General features: G+C 40.0%; 1 protein-coding gene across 2 annotated transcripts in view; it reads right to left on the bottom strand.

Annotated features, from left to right (window-relative positions):
• Positions 1 to 7,972, bottom strand: part of DRD3 (dopamine receptor D3) — a 51,499-nt gene extending 43,527 nt beyond the window's left edge. For both annotated transcript variants that reach the window (XM_045385473.3, XM_005548104.5), the window contains exons 1-2: positions 7,475 to 7,972; positions 830 to 1,134 (exon numbers count right to left, since the gene is read on the bottom strand). In XM_045385473.3, coding sequence (XP_045241408.2) covers positions 830 to 1,099 — 270 coding nt within the window. In that variant the 5' untranslated portion in view covers positions 1,100 to 1,134; positions 7,475 to 7,972. The remainder of the gene's footprint in view (positions 1 to 829; positions 1,135 to 7,474) is intronic.
• Positions 7,973 to 14,090: the final 6,118 nt, after the last annotated feature.

Raw genomic sequence — 14,090 nt, 5'->3', positions numbered from 1 at the left:
CATCTTAAGTAACTGCATGTTTTCCTGGTAAGAATATCTGTTTCTTGAACAGATATGGTCATCCTGATTTCCTTGTTAGCAAATGGGTGTTTTGTCTTGACCACCTCCTGGCTCTCTTTTGTACTCCCAATTGAAAATACTTTCAAATTTAATAAATGTTTCTCCCCAAAAGAATTCACCAGGATCTGCTGCACTATCTGTCTGGCAAAGGCTCTGTACTATTCATGGACACATGGAAAATACACATTTGAGGGTTTTGTCTGTTCCTTTGGTAGCAGAGTCTACGAAGAGCTGGTACCCAGGAGGAAACAGCAAAGAGGGACTGAACCATCGAAAGAAGTCTGATCTGTTTGCTGGTCATTCTTTCTATCTTTCCCTACATTCACTAATTTTTTTATATATATAATTCTTTTTTTCCTCCTGGCCTCACATCCCTCCTGCACACCCTTACCCTCATATACATTGAGCACTGGTGAAGATGCCTTCTGGACTGCCTCACCCAGCCCCCCATGTCATTGAGACATGTCTGGCACAGAGAATAAACTCTAGGCCATATTAGGAAGAGTCCCATCACTCAAATCCTGTCACCTGAACACTGGAGACCCACGAACAGAATCATTCTCAGCGCCCTGGTTCTGACACAGGTGGAGGATGGGATGGTGACTGTTTTCCAGAGCTTTAATGCTCTCATTAAAGGGAGAATTAGAGTTTTCCTTTCTTCCTCAGTTCCTGACTGTTTGGGGAGTCTTCTGAGCCCCGAAGGCCGGAACTCAGGGAAGACAAATACAAGCACAGTCATAGAGACAGCATGTGCCTGAAGTCTACTCACCTCCAGGTATACCACCCAGGGCATCACCAAGGTGGCCACCAGCAAGTCTGCCACAGCCAGGCTTACTACTAGGTAGTTGGTGGTAGTCTGCAGGGCCCGCTCCTTCAGCACAGCCATGCACACCAGGCCATTGCCGAAGACGATGGCCAGGATGAGCGCGCAGTAGGAGAGGGCATAGTAGGCATGTGGGCGGGCCTGGCTGGCACCTGTGGAGTTCTCCACCCCACAGGTGTAGTTCAGGTGGCCACTCAGCTGGCTCAGAGGTGCCATAGCCCAGGGGGAGGTACGTGATGCCAAGGGGCTTCCTGTGAGGAGACAGAAAACAATATTAATAAAATCAGACTCTTTGGAGCTTGGTTGCTTAGTTACATTTTTTTATTTATTGCATCAACAAATATTTATTGAGCATTTTCTATATAGTAGGCACTGTTGTGAGAGTTGGAGATACAGCAATGAACAAAACAGATAAAATCTAATTCCTCCCCTTTGAAGCTCCCATTCTAGAGGGGAAGACAGATAATAAACAAGACAAATAAAAGATGTGGTGTGTTCGATAATGATATGTATATTGGAGACAAATCAAGGAGGGGGGTAAGTAATGGGTGAAGATTGTATGTATGTGAGTGAGTATCTGAGTATAATCAGGAACTCCTCATGGAGAAATCAGCAATTGAGTCAAGACCTGGAGAAGATCAAGAAGCAGACCATGCAGATATCAGATGGGATAGCAGTCTGAGCAGTGAGAACAGCAGGTGCCAGCAGGAAGGGCTAGCACATAGAAGGCATAGGAAGGAGGCCAGTGAGGCTGAAGACAAGTGAGGCAGGAGTAGAATAGGAGGGTGTGAGGTAGAGAGATTGTGCAGGGCTATTGAAAGTACCATGCTTGGACTCTGAGTGAGACGGGAAGCTGTTGCAGGATTACAAACCCAGCTCTACTGCTTCCTAACTCTGGGACCTTATGCATACTACTTTACCTCTCTGAGCTCCAGATTATTCCCATGTAAAATGTGGGAATAATGAAACCCATCTATCTTAGTCCATTTTGGGTTGCTATTACAGAACACCTGAGTCTGGGTAATTTATAAAGAGCAGACATTTATTCTCTCACAGTTCTGAAGGCTAGGGGAAGACATAAGGCCTGTGACTTTGGGTGTAACCCTGAAACCCAAGTGAAAGTGACTCTTGCCCCAGGCTGAGTCCTCCTATAGAGGAGCCTACTCTGGTCTTCTGCTATGCTTTGAGTGTTTGTGTCTCCCTAAATTCATATGTAGAAATCCTAACACCCAATATGATGGTATTAGGAGGTGGGGGTCTTTGAGAGGTGATTAGGTTATGAGGACAGAGCCCTCATGTATAAGATTAGTGCTTTTATAAAAGAGACCCAGATAGCTAGCTAATCTCTTTTACCATGGGAGGACACAGTGAAAAGACAGCCATTTGTGAACCAGAAAGCAGGCCCTCACCAGACACTGAATCTTCTGGTGCCTTGATCTTGGACTTCCCAGCCTTCAGAACTGTGAAAAATAAATATCTGTTGTTTATAAGCTACTCAGTTTATGGTATTTTGTGATAGCAGCCCAAAAGGACTAAGGCACCCTCTACTGGTTATGCCTCTAGCCCCTACAGGATGATGTTGTAACCTCCCACAGTGCCAAGGAGAAGGTCCACTAAGTTTCCAACCCTGTCTAGACCACACTCAGGGAATTCTCTGCCCAACTGCTCAGAGCCTGTTTCCAGGACATCATGGGCCTCATTCTAAATCTGTCACCCTGAGGGAGACTATGCCATAAATGTGTAGGGTTCCTGGGGCCAAGTGGTGGCTTTCAGTTAGAGCTCAGTCAAATAGATTCTATGTAGCCTGAGGTGGGGAGATAAGAGTCCAGGGTCCCTGAGGCAGGTTAGGGGTGGGGGCCCAGCTTCTCCTATATAGTCACATTTTGTATGGAATTTTGAAGGGTCCAGGAATCTTAAATTCAAACTTGGCCTTCCACGTTGTTACGAAGGTGTATTCATCAAGGTGGGAAGATGAAACATTTTACTCAATGGTTTGTTGGTTATGACTTTAAAATATTTAAACATGGTACATATGGACCTTTATGGGAACTCTCTCTCCAGGCCCTGGCAAAAGTAGAGGCTGGCTTGGTGGCCAGAATTTGCCCTCAAGCTAGGTATCTGTAGCTCTCCCTTGATTAGGAGACTGGCCTAATCATGGCTGTCATTTTGTACCTCACTTTGAAATGTTTCAGCCTGAAATGTGAAAGAGTTAAAATGAACAAATAATTGGGAAAGGGTGACAAACTTGGAATGAATTTAGAGAATTGTTTTAAAAAAATTGTCCTTTATCTTGGCACACTGTTTGCACTCAATGTATTTTAAAACATAATAATAATTCTTGATAATAGTTATAATTTTCTCATTATTCAGAGGAGGGCAGCCGCTACCCTGGAGATAGCACCACTGCTGCCAAGAGCTTTTGGAAAAATACAATGCTTTCTGATTGTTCAAGGATATTTCCACTTTAAGGCAGGCTCAGGCCCAAATGTCTTCCCTTTCACAACTGGGCCACTTTGGAACACAGTGGCCAGAATCCCTCTTTTCTGGGGTCTGCAGTGGTGAATAATGTCTTAGCTTCCTCTCACCTGCCAAGTAAGAGGGAGGCATAAAACCTTAGGATATTTGTTACCCTTTGGCTGGACTTTTTACTCTGCCAAGAGGTTTGACAGCTACCTAAAAATAGTATAGCTGAATGCCAGTGGCTAATTATACGAAGGGAAACCCTCAACTCTGAAAATCAATTCTGAGCCTGATGTTGGAATCACAGTTGCATGGATTTCTGATTTCTAATTTATTTTTTCCACATCTGATCTTAGGTCCTTTATAGCAGCAGTTAGGTTAAACTGTGATTGTTCAGGTAGTTTCTGATGAGTTGTAGATGTGGGAGATGAAAGCAAAGATGCGTGAGATGCTAGATTACTCTGTCTCTCAGCTAATTGTTTCAACTTCCTCCCTGCTTAGATTTTTTTTTTTTTTCAAACCAGAGTTGCTTATATAACACAGAACTGAGCTGGGCTTTCTTCTTTCTTTTCCCTCTGTTAGATATGCTAACAGATAGGAAACGGGTCTCAGGTAGGAAGAAGCAAAGAGCCTAGAGAATTCATTAACTCAATCACTCTCTAAGTAATTTACAATGATAGGCTGGTTTCCTCATCAGCAAAATGGAGATAATCATATCCACTCCATAAGGTCATTATGAAGATTAAATGAAATTTTATACATGAAGTTTGGCACTACTGACAATTTGGGCTGAATAATTCTTTGTTGAGGAGGTTGTCCTGTGCAGTGTGGGGTGTTTAACAGCGTCCTTTACATATACCCACTAGATGCCAGTAGCATACCCCTCCCCACAAGTTGGGACAATAAAAAATGCTTCTAGATGTTGCCAAATATCCCAGGGGAGGGGGGCAAAATTGCTCTCCCCATTAACAATCATCACTCTAGCATAATGTCTGGCACATAGCACCAGAAATATAGTTGCTTTTACTGTTAAGAGGAAAGTGGGAATAGATGAAGAGTTAAATAATCTACAATTGTAGAGTATCTAGTGAACTTGGAAATGATGACATTCATGGTGACCTCAGCAAACAGTGTTAGGAGTTAAAAGTGGGTAGGAGGTAAAATCATAGAGAAGGCAGAGAAATAGAAGAGTACTCCTGGCTTCATTCTTTTAAGATTCATTACATATAACACTACTTACACATTTTAATGAGCTTTTAAATGCCTTACAAAGTATTGGTTTATCTTGGTCTTTATAGTTTGTTCTGGCATCTCTTAGAGTGAGTGCATAACCTATTTAAAAAGGCAGGGGAACAGAGAGTGGTTAGGTCCCCATCAGTTATGACATTTGTCCTGCTTTGCTGATGTTCAGTCCCTCAGTGCTGAATAACAGTCCGCCTGAAACACTCGTGGGGTTCCTCCTTAGTACCTCATTAAGACTTACAGAGTTTTAATTATTTGTTCTCTTTCTGTAAGAGAACAAATGAAGATGAAGACAACTACATCTAGGCTACTACTGTGTGTCAAGTACGAGTACTTTACATGCATTTTATTACTTACAGCAGCCCTAAAGGTGGATAATGATCTATTTCTTTTATGGATTAAAAAAACTGAGAGATCAATTACTTTCTCAAGATTACACAATGTGTAAGGGGCTGATTTGAACCAAGCTTTATCTCAGGCATTCTTAAATCCCAAACTCATAATTATCTAATGGGTCTCTGCTGGGCATGGAAGTTGATGTTAATCATTCCCAGCCCTGCTTGGGGGCTCATTTCTGTAATACCAGCACTTTGGGAGGCTGAGGTGGGAGGATCACTTGAGGCTGGGAGTTTGAGACCAGCCTGGGCAAAATAGTGAGACTCCATCTTTGCAAAAATAAAATAAAAGAAAAATTAGCTGCGTGTGATGCCATGTGCTTGTATTCCCAGCTACTTGAAAAGCTGAGGCAGGAAGATTGCTTGAGTCCAAGAGTTAGAGGCTGCAGTGAGCTATAATTGTACCACTGCACTCCAGCCTGGGTGACAGAGCAAGATCCTGTCTCAAAGAAAAAACCCCACAAAACTCATTCCTAAGTTGAGGTGGATTTTACTCAACCCAGAACAAAACACTTCAGTAACAGGGTTCCATGATACATCTTCACTCATTTCACAGATCTCTGGCTGTTGCCACATCTAATCTTTTACTCAGATGCCTCCTGACACCAGTCTCCAGAGCTTTTCTGGTCTGGGCTATAATTTGGACTTGCTATATTGCCTGATAAAATTAATGATTATAGCTAAAGTTTATAAGCATTATCATCATTCAACCTCACAGCAACCTGATGAAGAAGGTAAGCACTATTATCATATCAAGTTTTCTAGATAAAAAAGGTGAGTCACAGAGAGGTTAAATATCTTGCTGAGAACACAAACCAGTAAATGATGGAGTTGATTCAACCCAAGATTTGTCTGATTCCAGAGTTCATGTTCTTAACTATGCCACTTAAGTATGCCACTTTTAGGGGTGAGGCAGACAAATGTGAAATGGGTACTAATTTTAAAATCTCACTTGTTCAGAGTATCTTATGCACATCATCTGACTAGGCTTGGTGAAGTAATGCAGGTGCACACTGCTCATAGAACCAGTGGGAGTCACATTGTTATTATTATTAGAGATAGTCTTTAGCATTTCTATGCTACTTTCTTCTTGCAAATTGCTGCCTATTTTCCTAAAAAAGATTCACAAATGCATTGCAATACATAGCGTATTTATGTATTTGGGCACATTTACATTGTTGGTAAATGTACAGAGAAAAACTGTTGCTGGTTACTGAGGTCCAGTAGCTAAGATAATGGTTTTTCCCCCTCATTAAACCTGTCTAGTAAAGCAGAGCATACTCACTTTCCATCACAACCTCTAAAGGCTGAGCATCTTACCATTCTGATCAGAGATAAAATGGGGAACTCAGAAAATAAATCAATAAGCAAATATTAATTGACGACCAACTTCAATGCATTAGAAATTGAATCTGATATTGAGTAGAAACTGTTCTGTATTTGCTTTAATGCATATTCTATAATAAACAGCCTTCTGTATGGATGCTTAAATATTAGGCACCCATTTGGATACTATCAGTATTTTCCTTGCTCAATACCCTTGCTCACTGCTAGCCACACAGACCCTTGAAAATATTCAACTACAAATAAATGAGTGCCTGAGTAAGAATCTTTCTCATCTTGTCTCTACTTCTCCTTGACTATAAGAGATCCCAATGCCATGTCAAGCAGTGGTTCTTCACTCTTACCTAAGAACAGATATTTTACAAACCCTTTAGTATCAATAAGCAAAGGGCTTCACCTATAAAGAGAAACAGTCATGCACAATGAGTTTAGAATCCAAGTTTCACTTTGCTATTGCTGCATTATTATACATGCATGCATTTTGATGGTATTCAATTAAACTAAATGCATGAACTGGAACAAATACCTAATTGCAATGACTTCTGTTGCCCCAGTAAGCTACAGCAAGCAATGGAAGTCTCACAATTAAATAACAACAATACCCTAAAAATCATATACCATCATCAAAGGAAACATACACAATCATCATCTCAAGTACTACATATCTCTGCTGGGAATAATTGGATTCTGACTTGGAAACAGCCTGACTTTAAATAGACCATTGAAAATAGTGCCTCTCCAAACCTTCAGCTCTGAATTGCCAGGGTGCTGAATTGAGGAGTTTAAAATAACAGACCCTTACAATTAAGTAAAATCCTTAAGAGGAATACAATCAACTTCCATACAAATCCTAGAATAATAACCGCTTTTTGTTTTCTATCTTTTAATTCTTCCTTGATATAGCTTCTAGAGTCCACAAGGTACAATTTTGGGGAAAAAAAAATAGAAGAAAAAGGAATATAAAAGGTTTCTGCTGTCTAACCACTTAGAAGAAAAAGAAAGCCATTTCCTCAGGGCTTTGGTTTTTAAATAAGAGTGGGTATTGAGTTTTAATGCATATTTTTAGAGATCCACAGAACCCCAAGCTGATTAAATAACCTTGAGGAAAATACTATGTACTAAATTAGAAACGAAAAGAAAAATTACTTACCCTAAAATTTTCTTCTGATTTCTGGAGACCGAGGAGTTTACCACTTCGGCTCCTGCAGCCATTTACTGACAGCAGACATACCCAAGCAAAGCAAACTTTGCCTTTCTCAGGACTCAGAAACTATGAAATGAACAGAAAGAAATCACCCATTTTTTTGCCTCTAAGGTGAAATTACTTGAGTGCTGCTCTTCCAGCTTCTCTATTAGACCTTAGTGCACGTTTCATAGCTGCTTTCGAATGTATCCGTTTTCTGTAGAGGATTTGGGAGGGACCCTAAACTGAGCATTGCTTGGGTCAGCCGCTCAGAGGTTCTGTCCTTGGTGCTGAAAGAGAGATGGAGTAGGCACAAGCAGGATCCGTTTTCTACCTCGCTCTCTTTTCCTCTTTGTCTCTATCTGCTCTGGTACTGTGCTTTTTAGTACATGTGTATTTTCTCCTCAGTGCTCTTTTTAATCTTAGTTTTTCCACTGTTTTTACCTTTATGCTTTAATTTCTCTTGAATAACTCTCACCTTCCTCAGTTTAATTGCCTTTCCAGATTCTGGTGGGTGTAAAAATGATTAGTTCAGAAGAAGGAACAGATCTTCAAATTGATACCACAATTGGTTAATGGAAATCAGTACAATTTAAAACACAATTGACAGGATAATTGAACTTGGAGGTGTAAGCCTGTCTGGGAAAAGAAGGTTAAAGGAAACATATTACAAAGGCAGCAAAACTGAGGCATGGCGTATAACTGGCAATAAAGATGAAATAAGCTTAATACTGTAAGAAATATTAAATGTTTACTTAGCAGCACTTCTTGTTTTCAGAGAACTTCACAAATATTTGCCAATTCATTCTTACTGCTTCTCTGTGATATATGTGCATATATATCTTTTAAAAAACTGGTTTAGAACAAGCTAAAGTGAGATGCAACCAAGGGCAATATCAGTGAAAGTCAGGAGTAGAACACAAACAATCCTAACTTATGGTCACTTATTCATCTTACATTTTACTGTGGAATCCTAACCATTTCCTGTTATCTCTCTCTTTTTTTTCTCCTCTGTTTAGGCAATGTGGTAATTCTTCGGCTGTTTTCTCTGCCAACAGTGGATGTACTTGGCAACTGCAGTGCAGTCATGGGGAACCTAGTTCTCTTTTGACTATGATGGAGACCTCTGCTGGCTGAAAAAGAAGGCAGCAGCATCAACAAGGTCTAAATACTGCTATTGATAACAACCATCATTTATTGAGCATGTACTTTTAGCCAGTCATTTTAATGTGTTGCTCCTTTTAATCTTTTCAACAACCCTAAGGCAGGTACTATTTTTTGCCACCCTTAATTTATGAGTAGGAAAATTAAAGCATAGAGTGGTTAGTATAATGTCTGAAAGTCATACAGCTAACAAGTGGCTGACCCAGGATTTGGATCTAAACATCCTAATTCTCTTAACCACTATGATATAGTCTTCCAAAGGCAGAAAATTTAAACTTCCCAGAAGACAGATAATATGTCAGAGAGAATAATAATTATGACAATAATAATAAGGTTAATAATACATTTGTATGTAATTATATTTAATAATCATTTAGATGATTCAGAAAATCATTTTGTAAATTATGTTCTTGTTTGTACGTTACAGCAATCTTCATAATGCCATTTTTATAGAGGCTGTTATGGACTAATTTGTGTCCTTCCAAAATTCATATGTTGAAGCCCTAACCTTAGAACATGACTGTATTTGGATGTAAGATCTTTGAAGTGTGAATTAAGTTAAAATGGGCCCTGGAGGGTATGCTCTAATCCAATATGACTGGTTTCCTTATAAGAAAAAGAAGAGACACCAGAAATGTGCACACAGAGGAAGGGACACAGGAAGATGGCATCCGTCTGCAAGCCAAGGAGAGGGGTCTTGCAGGAGAGGCCAAACCTGCCAACCTGTTGATTTTAGACTTCTACCCTTCAAAACGGTGCAAAAATAAATTTCTTTTGTTTAATTCACCTAGCCTGTGGCGTTTTGTTATGGCATCCCTAGCAAACAAATACAGAGGCTTAGAGAGGTTAGGTGCCATATCCAAGGTTGCCCATAATTTATTGGGCATAAAAGTATTAGTTATATGATATAACTATATTGAACATGCCCTAAGACTGGAACTCCTGGGTTGAATGTGAACTCCAAGGCTTTTCTTCCCTTGGATAAGGGGACCAAGAGAATATGCACTGCTAAAACTTGGCTTGTCTGACATGTAAAAGCAGGGAGTAATGTTAGGCTGGAGCAGAATGAAGCAAATACCTTCTAAGGAGTTAAGAACCTCATATCACTCACTTTCAGCAACATGGTTTTTACCTTTCAGTATCTTATGTTTATTTTCTTTAACATTGGAAGATATTGTGCCTAATGATAATGCTATCCTGATAATGCGTGAATGTAGTAGGAAGAACCCTATTTCTAGACTTTCTGTGTTGAGAACACATATTCTCTCTTCAAGGGCAGTTGTAAATGCTGGCAAGATACTCTTCAGCATGTTTTTAGTGTCTTTCTTTGGCAAAATTAAAAGGAAGATAAAGAGGGATATAGACTCTAATTCTATGTAGGAACAAGAGACAGGAAAATTAACTGACATGCCTAAAATCACACATCTAGGCAGTCAACTCTGTTCTGACTTAACTCTCTGTGGTAGATTCCTTGACCCCCACGGTGAATGGGGAGGGATTGGTGTGGAAATAGAAGAGAAGCAGGGTCAATGAGGTAATTCTTTCTCTCTGGACTTCACTATAGGTGAAGATTAGCAGTTGCTCCTTTTATCCAGCACTTTCCATTCATACAACACCAAACAGTTTTATACTTTTAAGTAAATGGAACCCTTATTCATGATTGGCATCGAGATATGCCATCTGGGAAGATCTCCAGGACGCCTACAGAACAGATATGGCTGGGCAGAAATCAAGAAAAAGATAATTTTCTTCATCTTCCTTCCAGAAAATCCATCTCAATAGCATGGCTGGAACATTCTCATGTACTAGCCAACAGCCCTTCATCAGGGAAAGTCTTTATGTTTTGAACTTGAAGTGGGAAGTTTACAGCAAAAGAAGAGAGATAGTGGGCTTCTCATACACACAGTTACTCAGTGATTTTGTTTGTAAGGAAATTGATGTGAAGTGTGCGGTGGGAATATTCTCTTCTTGTCTTTGAAATGCTGCTCCAGGGAAAGATACAAGAAACCCTGCCTTGAGTGCCGACCATTGAGTACAACGTGAGTTTCTCACACCACTTTAAACGCCCCCTGAGTTTCCACTCACCAGGACAGTATGGAGACTAAATGAAGCAGTATGGTGAGCCAATTTGCAGGACCTATATGAATAGAGGAATATTTTGTCTCCACGTCTTATTATAACTAGCATTCCTTACTGTAAACTAGAAGATTTGATTATCATGATGACCTTAAACTGCATGGATACTGATCTGGTCTGAAGAAGAGCCTCTCAGTCTGTGTTTCACTAGAATCAGACCTCAAGTTGTAAAAGTGTAAATGAAAGTTGGCAAATGCAGTCAGTGGTCCAGTAGTATGGCTATTTCTTCTTAACCTTAGCCCTCATTCCTCTCCAATGAGATCTGGTGATGGATGAGAACCATCTGAGAAAGTCTTAGGTTTTATGTTTGAATTCATTCTGCTGCTGTAATACAGTTCTTGAAAGAAAAATAGTTCAACTCATTTATTATTGTCTAATACTGAGCACCACTTTCTTCCTTTCTACCAGAGAATGGCAGAAATGACAGAAGGAGGCTTCTCAATCAATCAGATTTGTACCCAATCACTCATTATAGGTAGCAGAGTAATAGTAGGGAAGGAAATAAATAAATGATATCTGTTTTTATATCTGCATCTACCCTTCTGTGTGCTTGCATTTTACCTCCCTTTTCTACTTCTATCTTAACTTTTCAACCTATTTTCCTTCTGTTTTTTCCTACCCTCCATCATTGTCTAATTTTTTTTTTTTTTTGAGACAGAGTCTGGCTCTGTTGTTCAGGCTGGAGTGCCATAGTGGTGTGATCTCAGCTCACTGCAACCTCTGCCTCCCAGGTTCAAGCGATTCCCTGCTTCAGCCTCCCGAGTAGCTGGGACTACAGGCATGTGCCACCACGCCTGGCTAAATTTTTTTTGTATTTTTAGTAGAGACGGGGTTTCACCATGTTTGCCAGGATGGTCTCGATCTCCTGACCTCGTGATCCGTCCGCCTCAGTCTCCCAAAGTGCTGGGACCACAGGCATGAGCCACTGCTCCCTAATTTTTTTTTTTAAGAGGGTCTCACCCTGTCACCCACGCTGGAGTATAGTGGTATAATCACGCCTCACTGCAGCCTCGACCTCCTGGGCTCAGGCAATCCTCCCCACCTCCACTTCACGGTCCCAGTAGCTGGGACCATAGACATGCGCCACCACACCTACCTTACTTGATTTTTTTTTTTTTTTTTTTTGAGACGGAGTCTCGCTCTGTCACCCAAGCTGGAGTGTAGTGGCACGATCTCGCCTCACTGCAAGCTCCGCCTCCCGGGTTCACGCCATTCTCCGGCCTCAGCCTGCCGAGTAGCTGGGACTACAGGCGCCCGCCACCACGCCCGGCTTGATTTTTTATTCCTCTAACTTTTCCTCAATTTCTTCCAATCTCTTCTATATTTCTTTTCTTTTCCAAAATACATATAACTAGAAGCGATGATCGGTTAGAATTAGAGAGTTCTGAATTTTAATTAATTTATCATTTGTTCAAAAAGGATGTGGGGTTGATAGATTTGGCAGATTATATTTCCCGAAGATGATGATGATGATATGCCCCATTCCTCATGTTCTTCTAGAACCTTGCCATTCCATCCTCAAGAGGTGGAGCCTTAATTATGTCTCTCTTCTTGAGTCTGGTAGGCCTTCATAACTGTGTCTACCAACAGAGTGTGGTAGAAGTGATGCTATGTGACTTTTGAGGCCAGCTCATAAAAATGCCATATATTTCTACTTTGTTCTCTTGAGACACTTGCTCTTGGAGCTCGGTCATCATGTTATGAAAAAGCTCAGGCAGCCCATGGAGAAGCCATGTGGAGAAGAACTGAGACCATTGTGCTGACTGAGCTCACTGCTAAAAGCTAGTACTAGCTAGCCAGCCATGAGTGAGTCATTTTGAAAGCAGCTTCTCCAGTGCCCCATTGAGCTGTCCTAGTTGATGCCATGTGGAACAGAGACAAGCTACCTCTGTAAAGATTTGCCCAAATTTCAGATTCATGGGCAAAATAAATGTTTGATGTTGTCTTAGACCAATAATTTTGTTATGTAGCAATAGATAATAGATAATCTGAGACTCATTTTCTCTAAAACATGGCACATTTAGTATTCAGAAGGAGCACATCTCAAATCCTATTGAGTCCCATCTCATTTTGAGGAAATCACTATTCAATTATTTGGTGTGTTTGTTTGAATCTAGATGCTGTCTATTTCACCTTTACAAATTTTACAAAACCTTTTTTCCTCAAAATATGGGCCAAGGACCAGGACCAGCAGCATCAACTTCACTTTGGAAATTGTTAGAAATGGAGAATCTTGGCCACCACCCTAGACTTAACTGAATCCAGGATTTTCATCTTAAGGTGCACCGCTGTTTATTAAAGATGCAGCAACAAATGGTGTGAAGAATAAGCCTGTAAAACAGATGCATCTCTAGACACTAGACAAATAATTTATTATTTTCCACTTTCTTATATTTTTCAATTTTTATTGTTTTAAATACACATAACATGAAATCTATAATCTTACAGATTTTAGGTATACATTTCAGTGGTACCAAATGCATTTATAAGGTTGTACAACCATTACCACTGTTCATATTCATGATTCTTTTCATCTTGCAAAACTGAAATTCTTTACCTATTATCAGTAACTCCCCATTTTCCCCAAACCCTGGCAACCATTATTCTACTGTCTTTTTTTATGATTTTGACAACTCTAAGTACCTCATATAAGTGGAATCCTACTGTATTTGTTTTTCAGACTGGCTTATTATACTTAGCATAATGTTCTCAAAGGTCATTGATATCGAAGTATATGTCAGAATTTTCTTTCTTTCAAGGCTGAATAATATTCAATTGTACCACATTTTGCTTATCTGTTCATCTATGGATGACGCTTGAATTACTTTCACATTTTAGCTATGAACATAGGTGTTCAGATATCTCTTTGAGATCCTGTTTTCAGCTCTTTGGATATATATCCAGAAATGGAATTGCTGGTTCATATGGTAATTCTATTTCTGATTTTTTTGGCTACTACCATACTGTTTTCTACAGCAGTTGTTTCATTTTACATTCCCATCAATAGTGCATGAGTATTCCAATTTCTCCACATCCTCATGAGCATTATATCTCCATTGCAATTTATTCTTTGATCCACTGGTTGTTTAAAAGTGTGTTGTTTAATTTCTACAAATTTGTGAATTTTCCAGTTTTACTCTGTTATTCATTTCTAATTTCCTCCCATTGTGATCAGGGAAGACTTTGTATGATATCTGTCTTTTAAAATCTATTGAGACACAATTTGTGGCCTAACATACGGTCCATCCTGGAAAATGTCCCATGTGCACTTGAAAAGAATGTG

Source organism: Macaca fascicularis, chromosome 2 (assembly GCF_037993035.2).
Source record: "Macaca fascicularis isolate 582-1 chromosome 2, T2T-MFA8v1.1".
NCBI classification, from domain to species: Eukaryota; Metazoa; Chordata; class Mammalia; order Primates; family Cercopithecidae; genus Macaca; species Macaca fascicularis.
Note: the sequence above shows the minus strand (reverse complement) of the source record. Positions and strands in the feature narration are given on the sequence as shown.